The sequence below is a fragment of the Pecten maximus genome, chromosome 5, assembly GCF_902652985.1.
Source record: "Pecten maximus chromosome 5, xPecMax1.1, whole genome shotgun sequence".
Classification (NCBI taxonomy): domain Eukaryota; kingdom Metazoa; phylum Mollusca; class Bivalvia; order Pectinida; family Pectinidae; genus Pecten; species Pecten maximus.
Window position 1 is genome coordinate 44,928,124 of NC_047019.1, and position 13,492 is coordinate 44,941,615.

The 13,492-nt window shown below is 33.7% G+C and overlaps 1 protein-coding gene and 1 long non-coding RNA gene across 2 annotated transcripts; both read left to right on the plus strand.

Moving 5' to 3' along the window:
* The first annotated feature begins 220 nt into the window (after positions 1-220).
* Positions 221-5,461, plus strand: LOC117328475. Its single transcript, XM_033886008.1, has 6 exons — positions 221-415; positions 1,009-1,097; positions 1,790-1,867; positions 2,108-2,257; positions 2,352-2,468; positions 5,432-5,461. The coding sequence occupies exons 1-6, from the start codon at positions 232-234 to the stop codon at positions 5,459-5,461; spliced, it is 648 nt and encodes a 215-aa protein (XP_033741899.1). The 5' UTR covers positions 221-231.
* A 1,057-nt stretch (positions 5,462-6,518) lies between these two features.
* On the plus strand, positions 6,519-8,408 carry LOC117326672. The gene is made up of 2 exons (XR_004532491.1): positions 6,519-6,637; positions 6,923-8,408. It is a non-coding gene; the product is annotated as an uncharacterized LOC117326672 (long non-coding RNA).
* The last annotated feature ends 5,084 nt before the right edge of the window (positions 8,409-13,492 follow it).

The following is a 13,492-nucleotide window of genomic DNA, read 5'->3' on the forward strand; positions in this document are numbered from 1 at the left end:
TCCTCTGATATCTTGTATCTGTTATCCTCTGTAACATCATCAGTGTAATTCCTCTGATATTTTGTATCTGTTATCCTCTATACCGTTATCAGTGTAATCCATCTAATATTTTGCAGTTGCCTAATATATTTTATATGGATGAAATCAATATTTACACCGTATCATTTAGTTTCAAAATAGTTCACATTTGTTTAATCTCCCTGATTAGGTAGCCCACTCAATAATCCGGGTATGATATCTACATCGGCAGATAGTTTAACGTCCATGGAATCCCCCGGAGTAAGCAGTACAATCCGTCCATTGTCCCGTCTGGCCACGTCAACATTGATAAACTTACTGACAGATTTATCAACCAAGACTAATAATCAAACATACTTCACAACATCAACAAGCAAAGGATCTGACACAGGGAAAGGTAAGCATGCCAACCAGGAAATCACATTTACTATATAACAAAAGTGAATGCTTGGATCGTTGATAACTTGAGGTAATCATTTGTCAAAGCTTCATATCCTTTTTAAAAATCGTTATGGTATAATCAATGATAAGAATTAGTAGCTGTTATGATACTAATAATGCTATCTTGTTTTAGGATAACTAATAGGTGTAGCTGATATGATACTAACAATGTTATCATGTTTTAGGATAACTAATAGGTGTAGCTGATATAATACTAATTGTGTTATCTTGTTTTAGGATTACTAATAGGTGTAGCTGATATAATACTAATTATGTTATCTTGTTTGAGGATTACTAATAGGTGTAGCTGACATAATACTAATTATGTTATCTTGTTTGAGGATTACTAATAGGTGTAGCTGATATAATACTAATTATGTTATCTTGTTTGAGGATTACTAATAGGTGTAGCTGATATAATACTAATAATGTTATCTTGTTTTAGGATTACTAATAGGTGTAGCTGATAGGAAACTAATTATGATATCTTGTTTTAGGATTACTAATAGGTGTAGCTGATATGATACTAACAATGTTATCTTGTTTTAGGATTACTAATAGGTGGGATTGTTGGTGGTGTTGTGTGTCTTGTCCTTGCCGTCATCATCATCTACTGTTGCTGGAGACATATGTGTAAAGTAAGCGATAACCATGGCGCTCATAGCCCTGTAATGATTATATATATTACATTGGAACTGACATGTTCGAAAATTCTTTAGATAAGACTGTGTGCAATGGCAACATCATGTTTAAATGTTCACTTAACTAAATACTAATTCGTTAGGAAAATAAGGGTTAGTAAGAATCAATCGAGTTTTCGGTAGTACAGATTCAATAATGTTTTTGCTATTTCAAAATAACACTTCGTCAATATATATCTGTAGGTAAATGGAAAAAATATTTGAATATTCGATAATATACCTTAAAAATGAATGTTTGAAAATGTATCTGACGATATATTTATCATCAATGAAGAAGTTTCATTTCTTCTCTTTCCAACGTAATGTCTTACAGCACCATACAGTTAACTAGCAACTAGTAACCTCGGAAGGTTGATTATAGACGGACAATTAAAGCCATGACAAAAGTATCAAGACAGATACGGCAAAGATAACACTTAAAACAAGTTTAAAACATCATCTTATTCAATTTGAACAATGTCTACACTCAGAAAATGGTGGTCTGTACAATATGCTCTGAAAGGTAATCTAACATAGTATAAATACTAATCGTTGGTAAGTATTGACAGTTAAGTAGCAGTTTTAGGTAAGGGAATGCCTACGCTTATTTTGATATATTTGTATATAAATATATATTTTTGATATTGCAGCGTGACTCTGTAACACCAGAGAATATCGGACGAAAAGGTCCACAGAGGCCAGTATCCAATGACGAGGAGGCTATAAAAGTACGTTACTATCCGTCTGTATGTATTAATCACAATTACCTGTTAATGATCAATGAAATGTAAGTATGTATACATATGTGTACCACCTAAAAAATATAAGTATATGTTCCAATCTTTGATTTAAATAAAATGACAACATCGTTTTTTGTATTATTATTATTATTTACAAAAGACACACAAGACATTGTCACTTTTCAATACAAATTGGTAGTTCATAGTAACACATGTTAACGTTTATAGGGCCCGGACATGCCAGTAGAAGGCGCCCTCTCACGCGACGGGACAACGGTATCTACCGGAAAGGTACTTTTAGGAATGCCAGAAGTTATTCCGTCCTTTCCACCTAAACAAACCTCTATATCGACCCAGGCCAATTCATCAAAAATGAATGTAAGTTTTTTTGTTTGAGGATATCTTTATTTTAATTTCGTAGTTGTACATACATCTTACATTACCTTCTGTATGTTGTACATGTTTATTCCAGGGGGGTATCACAGACAGTAATATTGGTAACAGATTACCGGCTTTGTCGCCACATGACGTTCTTGATATGGATAAAACGAAGAAGAAAAAGAAAAAGAAGAAAAAGAAAAAGAACAAGGTAAGAGGTTCAACCATGTACACATGGCACATTTTAAATAGCTGTCTTAGTTTCAATTATCTAATTATTTCACCCGATATCAATATCAAAGGATTGTTTTTTTCTGCTTCCTCCTTTTTTTCTGCCTACTTTTGTAACTGTTTTTTTCCCCTGAAGGTGTTACATTATACATCCGTCCTTAATACCCTTGGCTTTTTGCAGGGATGTTAAACCTCGAACAAAAGAATAATCAGCCTTATTATCTAGGAGTAGTTGTATACTACATGTAGTATTGAGGTAGAGATCGAAGAACGGGTCTTCTTAACCTTTTACGAGTTCTATATGTTTTGTAGGCGGTGAAACATATCACCCACCATTCACTGTTCAGTTTTAACAGAAAATTGACGTTTGTATTATGGTATAAGGGAAGCCGATGATATGGGGGAAGCGGGGGCTGCGGTGGCCGAGTGGTTAAGGTGTCCCGACACTTTAACACTAGCCCTCCACCTCTGGGTTGCGAGTTCGAAACCTACGTGGGGCAGTTGCCAGGTACTGACCGTAGTCCGAGTACTCTGGCTTTCCTCCACCTCCAAAACCTGGCACGTCCTTAAATGACCCTGGCTGTTAATCGGACGTTAAACAAAAACAAACAAAAATATGGGGGAAGCAGGTTTGTTACAGGTATTTCGTTCGCCTATACGGATTTACTTAAAGCCGAATATTATTATCATATAACGAACAATAAGTAAGATGGTTTCTCTACATTATACTTATGACGTACACTATCGTTCATAATGAAGCTAGTGTGCATTCAAATAAAGCACATTTTCCTTCTCTTATGTAAACAAAACACGTTCATAATGAAGCTAGTGTGCACTCAAATTAAGCATATTTTCCTTTCTCTTATGTAAACAAAACACGACTCCGCTGTAACACTTCTTTCAAAATGTTGCAAGATAATTCTCCCTCCCCCAGGAACCAAAATGTATCCTAAACTATTTACATTTTGGTGGCAAAGCCACGATATAAACTGAGTAAAAAGATTTGCACTCTGTGTGACCATAATTGACAACCAAAACGTGACATCGATCCATGCCGTGCATGAATATATTCACCCAACGGAACTACTTGTAACTAACGTAAATCGTTTTTTATGTTAATTGAAAAGTATCAAAAAGACATTTTATACAATATTGTTACACAAATAATAAAAACAATTGAAAAGACTGTTTCCTTCGTATTATTTCAATGCACTTTTTTGTTTGCAATCGCACGTGACAAATACATTTTGAAAAAGTAGGCTGTTCTATTTGTCGAACCCGATTGACGAAGTCGCTGAATATTGGCATTTTTTTATGCTAACTCAATTTTCATTTTCAAAATAACAAAACGAATATGTCGAGAATGTAAATATAAGGATTAAACTGTCTTTTTGGTGTATATGTTCGAAAAGTTGCCAGAGCTTTGCAAGCAAACATGTCATATTGGTTTTTTTTTGTAATTATCTTTTTATTCAGTTTTTCAATGCAATATACATTATATTTTCATATTATGCATGCTCACACGTGCACATATACACGAAATATAGAACAAAATACTTACAAATCATCTAATTCACACACACACAAAACACCCAGCTCACAAAAGCTATATTGAAGTACACACATGAAACAGCATCATACACACATACACCAGACACACACAGACCCACCCTCCCATGCATGTACCCCTACATATATATTTCAAAAAGCATGTATAGCATGTATATTCGAACACGCACACCTCCCCCAACCCCCCCACAAAACACCCTCACACACCACACACCCTGACACACATTGATATCAGCATGTATATTTTCACAATCAAGATTGTTTACATACAAATACCTAACCTACACATAAACACTTTTTACCAGCAAATTTTACAAGTTACAACATACAGACATTAATGGATCGAAATTTCAGTATTTTGTTATCTTTCAATAGGGAAAAACGAAGTGACATCAGTAAGGATTGTGTACATTGCATTGATTTTGTAAAAAAAGAAAGAAGAGGAAGTGACTAGATATTATACTAAGAAAGAGGACTGTAATCACAAAAGATAAAGGAGAGAAAGTATAAGAGAGAAAGAGAAACTAAAAGAAGGAAAAGGTTTGGGCGAGATGGAGGAACTCTATGTAGACAACAAACAATACTGGAATATATAATAATTTAAAAGCATTTTTTTCCGGCCAATGAGAAAAAAACTGTCGAACTAAGAAAATGACAAAAGGATATAAAATGAAATATATAACAATGGATAAAATAAAGTATGACACATTATAGTTTAACTAATTTATCCCATTTCCTTCACTCATTTTCAAATTTATATTTAGCTGTTTCATACGGAAGAGCATTAGGGACATGAAGCAAATAAAATAAATTCATTTTTTCGTGTTAATAACTCGAAATTTCGACTTACTAACTCGAAATTTCGAGATAATAACTCGAAATTTCGACTTAGTATCTCGACATTTCGAGTTATTATCTCGAAATTTCGAGTTAGTAAGTCGAAATTTCGAGTTATTATCTCGAAATTTCGAGTTACTTAGTCGAAATTTCGAGTTATTAACACGAAAAAATGAATTTACTTTTTTTTGCTTCATAGCCCTAATGCTCTTCCGTAGTTTCACCTTTGCCAATTGCAATGTATTTTTGAATCATGTAATTATCTTTTATAATATTGACAAGAGCAATAATGTTTAATGAATTGTGTAAGCATCTAGTTCTATAAATATATTGTTTAATAGTAATTATAATTTCATTATCTACTCTATTACTGGGAAGGTAATTTTCATGCAGAATGCCAAAAAGAAAAGATTTCTTATTCACTGAAAATGGGATCAAAAGAGCTTCTAATAATGTGTCAAAACTTTCCAATAATCATTGTACAATTATGTACTTCTTCACATTCCCACAGTAAATGAGTAATTGTCTCTGTTTCAGTGTTGCACCAAGCACAAAGAGGGGAGATAACCATTCTAATTTTAAACAGGAAAGAGTTAGTTGTGAGAATATGATGGATTACTCTGAACTGAAACCACTGTAATTTTGTATTGCTTGTAACAGCGAAAGGCATTTTGTAGATTTTACTCCATGTCAGATTGTCTATGTTGTCAAAAATTATATTCCATTTCCTAGTGCCAGATGGTATAATATTCGATTTAATCATAAAAGAATAAAAAGTTTTTGACCCTTTACTTTCCCTTAGAATAAGTTGTAGATTTATTGGTATATATGGGTAGGAAATTTCTTGACCATGTGTATTGTATGTAGAAAAAAAATCTTTAATAGCAGATATTAGACCTCGATATTGTAAAAAAATTGTATTCACTTGGTATAGCTGGATAAATTCATTGTATGAGAAGAATAAACCTGCTTCAACATCTTTTATCAAATCATTTATAATCAAAATGCCTTTCTTGTAGTAGTTTTTATAAAATATCACTTTTCTGTCTACCTTGATTTTACTGTTGTACCAAATAGGAGCTAACAACACATTTCCCGGAAAGGTTTTTTCACAGTATTTTACACACAATAAATACCAAGACTTAAAAACATCACTCCAAAACTTGTTATTACATTTCTCTTCACATACTTTAATATATTCTGGACCACAATTTGAAAGAAGATCTGTATCAGTAAATGTCTTAAGTATTACCTGCCATTTCGCACACTTCTGATAAAGTCTTCTAATCCAGGTTAGTTTGAGAGAGTTAATAAAATCATTAATGTTTATCATCTTCAATCCACCATCAACAAAGTTTTGAATTATAACATCTCTTTTTACTTTGTCTGTTTTCCCATTCCATAAATAGCGCACAATATGACGTTTGTTTGCAAAGCTCTGGCATCTATATCGACCATAGACACCAAAAAAAGACAGTGTAATCCTTAAATAACACAGCAGAAATAATCTACTAGACAAAACTGCAGTACAATACTCAAACATTAGTAATAGCCGCCTTTAAAGAGTTGATATCGCAGAAGAACCCATCATAGCACGTTCTTTATCAGATCATTTATGTTTTGTAGGAGGAGAAACAGTCTGACGTCCATCAAAATGACGAAAATGCAACCATGGTGACCGACAACGAGACTACAGCTAAGAAGGAGCGAAGGAGAAAGAAAAGAGAAAAAAGGGACAGAGAGGTATATATTTGTTTAATGATCACAAAGGATAAGTTGTCAATATCTAATGATTTCCAAGTTACTTTATCAATATCACTTCACCTCCATGGCTCATTTTTACACAAAATTGACATTGTAGTAATATGTTATTAAGCAGACTGTAGTAACAAGAAACATAGCTAAAAAAGCTATCCTCCTACATCTTCAAGAGGAATAGTTTTAAATTAATATATTCATACGAACACTACTCGATTACTCAAAAATAAAGAATATTCAAACTGCTAATAATAATCTACTTTTTTACAGATGATTGATAGAGAAGGTTTAATAAATCCTACAACTGTGGTAGATGCTTCGCATACCGAAAATTACCCCAGCTTATCACACAATGACCGAACACACCTACTCTCTCCCGCAACAAACGGGGTCACAGAATGATCAAACACATTTACCCCAGCCGCTCACAGTGTCGCACAATGTAAATAAGGATCCAACCAGGACAAAGAAGAAAAAGAGAAGAAAGTTAGAGGAAGAACCAGACACCAGAGAGACGTCAATGATTAGTATTGATAGCTGAAAATGTGACGTTATAGAAGTTTTAAGATCTTTTTTTACGTTTTCGTGTGATAATTTTGAATTTCTAAATATTTTTTAATGTTATCCGGAATAATATTCTCGCAACGCCCTGATAATGACGTCCTATCAAAACAAAGGAGATCAATTGTGTTAATTTGTATGTCGTAACGTGAAGTTAATATGTGATAACGTACTATCGTTCTTGTGTCGTTGTCGTTGGAAGCAATAATTCCATACGTATTTTCTTGTCTGTTTTATTGACACATTTCTTTTACTTGTGTTGAGGATTGAATGTTGTTGTTACAATTCAATTCACCACCCAATGAAATCGACCAAAGCAGCATTCAATCCTCATATTCAGATAACATGCATTTTTCCTAATTGTGCAAGTCTAATAATTTGTGTTAAACGAAATAGTCTGTAATTGGAAGAGGATACGTTTATACAAAACTTTCGCAATAACAAAATATCAAAAATAGCATGATTTAATTGAAATATTAATTTTGTCGTTGAATTGAAGATTTATTATAAAAACGCTCCGCCAGTTGTGCTGATGATTAATGACTACATTGTGTTCTCCAGTTGTCTCCCGCTTCACCATCTTGACAGCGACTTGACACGAATGCTTGATTCCCAGTCCACTGTCCGCACGGACGGTTTACAGGATCGGGATAGAATCGGTTCGTCTAAGAGATGATTATGTACATGTGTTAATTTGGGTAATAAATGGGGATAAATAAAGCAGTTTGAATGAATTTTGAATAAATACAAAATCAGGCATCATTCTTGGGAGGGAAGTAGGAATGTTTACCTCTTTTTTCAATAGACTAGACTAGACTAGAATACAAATCTAACAAAGAGTCTTATTCACTTCATCCAAACCCCTGATAGGCTCACATGTATGTTATTTCCGACTCAGAACTCAGAGTATTCCCCACAAAGGCTTAATGTACACGTATCATTTAGGTATAGGCCTACAATCTAGGGCAGAAGCGTGCACTTTAATATTTTCATATGCGTAGATTGATTTTTATCTGGTCAAATTAAACAGCTTTAATTTGGTAGTTTCATTGAGGCCAACTTTAATAGAAATTGATATATTTGTTTTGTTTGTTGAATGTTTAGTTTTGTTGTTGTTGTTTTGTTGTTTTTTGTTTTTTGTTTTGATAATTTTCTTATCAGCATTTCTAAAATGCAATAAACTAGTGTTTCAATATGGTTGACTTGCTTTATTCTATGCATTGTCCAAAGATGTAGCTCAATAGAAGCAATAGATATAACACAATACTATCGTCGTTCACACAAAGTATTTGAAAACAAGATGTAACGTAATAATGTTTTCCGTACACAGAAAATATTTAAAACAAATGTAATACAATAATGTCTCCTGTACACAGATAATATGTGAAACAAAGATCTATTGTAATTATGTCTTCCGTACACAAATTATATGTGAAAAAAAATGTAAAGTAATATTTCCCGTATATAGATAATATATGAAACAAAATTGGGAAGTAATAGTGTCTCCCATATAAAGATGATATGTGAAACAATGATGTAGTGCAAGAATGTCCTCCGTACGCAGATAATATGGGAAACAAAAATGTGGTGCAAAAATGCTTCCGTACACAGATAATATGGGAAACAAAGATGTGGTGCAAAAATGCTTCTGTACACAGATAACATGTGAAACAAAAATGGGGAGCAGCGTAATAATATCTCCCATACACAGATAATATGTGAAACAAAAATGTAACGTAATAATGTATTCCGTACACAGATAATGTGTGAAACGATGATGTAACAACGTAATGTTTTATAGAGGTTACACAACGAGTGGTTGTTGGATATTGAATTTATTTCACACGAGTAAGTTATTTTTTTAAAGTTACAAAAGACACGAGCTTTAGCGAGTGTTTTTTGCAACTTTTAAAAAATAACTTACGAGTGTGAAAAAAATTCCATATCCAACAACCACGAGTCGTGTGACCTGTTTCTACCAAAATAATATCGGCTTGAATCAAAGGGAAACGTGGCCAAGTATAATTTCGCGTATGCAAATAAAGTGTACCGGTGACGTCCGGGACCCGGTGATGTGACGTCATTAGATTATTGATGACGTCAATTACAATTGCAGCTTGGGTCAAAGTTCACCGTGTTAGCCAATCAAAATGCTTACAGAGTTTATACCACGTGTGGTATTTATAAACAGATTGTTAATCAACAGCTGTAATGATTAACTGATGATCTGAGAGTTGAATAACACAGGGTATTGTGGTAGAAACACAGAATACACAACAAACTTAGAAATTGTTAGCTTCCTCGTACTCACACAAGTGAATTTAAACATATTAAACATTCTTTTACCAATCGAGGAATTATCATGATAAATACGTGAAGCGAATATGCTATTGTAAAATACTTTAAATTGTCCTAGTGGAGAACTACTCTGATTCTCAATCTTTGAGTTACGAAACAGTATTATATACAAAAACAAAAAGATTTAACATTTTACTAACTGGCAATTCCTTGATATTCATTTACGAATATATCGGAGTCGTTGAGATATGGTATAGGCTAAAACACAGTTACGTAGTAGTTTAGATAACTGGCCAAATTACTGTGTATTTAATCAGTGATAATGTTTCCACTTCATTAGGATTTAATTGTTACACACATTCTCATTGGTTTGAAAATTAAGGTCCGCATAGACCAACAATGTACGTCGTTTTTATGACGTAATACAGAGAGAACTTCTTATTTAAGTCTTTACAATCAATCTTGGCGTTCAACGTCGAAGCCCTGTAGATCTCTAGAGGCGTTACCTTGTCCCTCAAAACTCCACCGCATCCTGGACAATTTTTATAGAACTATACTTATGGTTGAAAATCCAAAAGCATTAAAGAGAATAGTTTCATAAAATGTAAACTCAGTTAGTATCTTAGTAGAACATAAAATTTGAATTAGGTTAATATCTTAGTAGAACATAAAATGTTGATTAGGTTAGTATCTTAGTAGAAATGTTAATTAGGTTAGTAACTTAGTAGAACATAAACTGTTTATTCGGGTAGTATCTTAGTAGAACATAAAAAGTAAATCCAGTTATTATCTTAGTAGAACATAAACTGTTAATTAGGTTAGTAACTTAGTAGTATATAAAACGAATCTTTTGCAGAAGTCCTCGACGTTGCAGGCTCCTTGATATTGTTTGTAAATTAATCACTTCCGATGCCGAGTCTATTTAAGAAAGAAAATGACGTTTGACGCTTAATGCTTAAGTGCATAAAACGATCTTGGCAGAGATGTCAGGATTTGATGAGTATTTATAATCAGATAAGCATACTAAGAATCGAGGAATTTGAATAAAATAAGTAATTAAAGAGTCGTCGAAGTTTCATACCTATATAAATACGGTTTATGTAAAGCAATATTGTCCATAGTCAATCTAAGATATTTATGTCTGTAATGATTTCAAGTTTTATGTCTGTGATGTGATATTGTGTTATTAATTTGTATCTTGCCGTAAGGAAGGATTTGACTACCATCAGCAACGCAGAAGAAACGTCAGTACAGTGAATTTGTTTTTCCGAGGTAATCCGACCTTGACCACATGCAAAGAACATGAAACAGTAAATATCTATATATGAATGAATTATATAGAACAAAACTTCAATAAGTACAGGGGAGCACAAAACATCGACCAACTGTGCTAAAAAGGTAAGATTTTACTTTAATTAATTTATTTGTGTCCATGTTTGTTCTTTACGACATAAACGCATGCATACTGAACCTGCTGGACGGGTGTCGTGTGACATATATGAAATAACACTAGCGGTATGTTAGTTTGTCTGAGAACATGTTCATGTTGCCAAGCAAAGATCAATCAATACCCAGAAAAATAAATCGCTTTCACACCGTGATATATTTGTAAAGCCAAGCCACGCTAAGGCACCTTCTTGTATAGCATGGTCATTATCCAGTAAACACTCATAACAAGGATCCTTTCACCACGTATGCATGTTTGCAGCAATCAAACATTCTACATTACATCATAAATGGTTTATCACGAATCATAGCAGCTTTGTCGCGTCATTATATAAAATGTGAACAATGTCGTTTATGTTTTGATAAAATGATTCCACGGTATCTCATGCCACGAAATATAACGCGTAACCAATGTGTTAATGTTATGATGGTTCAGAGATGAAAACAAAAACAAAATGCTGTTGTGTTAATATATTATAATATCTATGACTCAATAGCATTACACTTACAATGACAGTATGTTTTCCTGGATAAAAAAAATCCATCCGAAATCAGGTACCATGTACTTACTTTTCTCTTCAATGAATTGCAGAGTTATATAGAAACATGCAGGTACATGTATGTAACTGATGAGGGGGATTCAATGATACACGGGGTTGTCTCGAATGACTGTGGATTATTGGAAGTGTGCTGGAAATCTGACTTTGAAAGGTGTTGGTTCGTTTCCGAATTTCTTGTCCTTGGAGAAACATATTGGATAGTGGTACAATGTACAATATGGCACGTTTAACGAAGTTCCATACGACGGTCTTTACACTATCATCCTGATTCAATTTTCTCAATTGCGCTGTCTTGTCTAATTACATAATACTTGCATTTACTGTGTGCAATATCAGGAGGGGCAACTAACGAATTTCGATATCTATTTCGATAAATATCTGAAAATTTTCGAACCGAAAAAACCGAAAACAAACGATAAAAACTTAATCTTGTACATCCGGAACATTCCGACTTTTATACTAGTATATCAATCTTCAGGCCTGTGTCTCGGTTGTCTGCAATAGCCTGGTAAGTCAATATTTATATCTTAATACGAAATTTTGCTTAACTTCATCACATATATTCGATAAGTTGATGATAATTTGTGAAGTTGATTGATTTCATAATGAGAACAAGACAGAAACACAACACGGATAAGAATGTGCGATTTTAACGTGAATAGAGTAATACTAATTAGCAACAGGTACGAATAAAGGCAACACCATATAACTGTTATACTGCACTGGCATCTGTTGTCGACAAATTAGCAGCATATAAGGTTCGCTTTAGATACACATTCTATCAAATTCGAAAAAGTTAAAAACCTGTCAATCATTATGGAAAAATAATAAGTTTTTAAAGTGAATACCTATTCTAGGTAAATTTTTCCTTTTTTCGGAGGAGGACATTTTTTTATAGCCTTAAAAATGGAGAAAAAAATGGGCTCGCGCCTATGGCGCTCGCGTTATCACTAAATTACTTGACCTACCCTTTCGAAAAACCTGAATCCGCGCCTTATACGAATGATTGCAAATTTGCTACAATTGTATATTCATTTTCCGCCCTGGACCTGCTGGGTTGCCGTTAGACCCCTCGCAAAAAAAAAAAAAAAAAAAAGAATCGACGCGCGTATTATCACTAAATTTTCTTTACCCACTCTTTCGAAAATCCTGGATCCGCGCCTGATCCCGATTTATTGCAAATTTACTATATTCCTTTTCCCCCGGGGGGGGCTTAGCCCCCTTAGAATCCCCTACCAGGGCGCTGCTTATTTTGTACTACATTTTGTACATAAATTATCATAGGGATGTTGAAATAATAATTATTGGCTAATTTTGCGGAGATGGCATGTGATTTGTTTAGTGCGTAAAACAATATTGCCCCCCCCCCCCCCCCCCCCCCCCCCGACACTTACGCCACTGTACTGTATCAATAAATCTTTTAGATCGATAGATTCGTTATCTAAAAAACTTTTATCAAAGAAATATCTAATAATAAAATACACCTGATGTCGTCTTTTCCAATATCCATCCTGGTAAATGGTATTTTATTATCTAAATATTTTGATTTCCTATGTGCATGCCAGCGCCGATATACAAATACAGGTAATACTTCAAACAAGTAATGCTCTAAAGCGTTACAGGTCCATACAGGCCTGGTAGATCATGGCATCTATCTGACAACACTGTTATTTGGTCACTAATGTTTTATATAAGGTGCTATAGGACAGAAAATTATAATCAATATTCTTATTTTCAAAACCCTGTTCAGTCGTCAGGGTAAACAAAATGGTATATCAACGTTAGCTTCTGGAGAGGAAAATGGCGTTTATATTAGCATGGAATATACCCGATATCTTCGTTATCGTAAGTAATATAGTATATAACCGATGTTATCTCTATAGGTGTTTTAGGGATTGAATGTTATCATAAGGTTATGTTCCAGTTTTTTAATGATTTTGAAAATGTTGTGACAGGTATAAAGTAGTAAAGGACA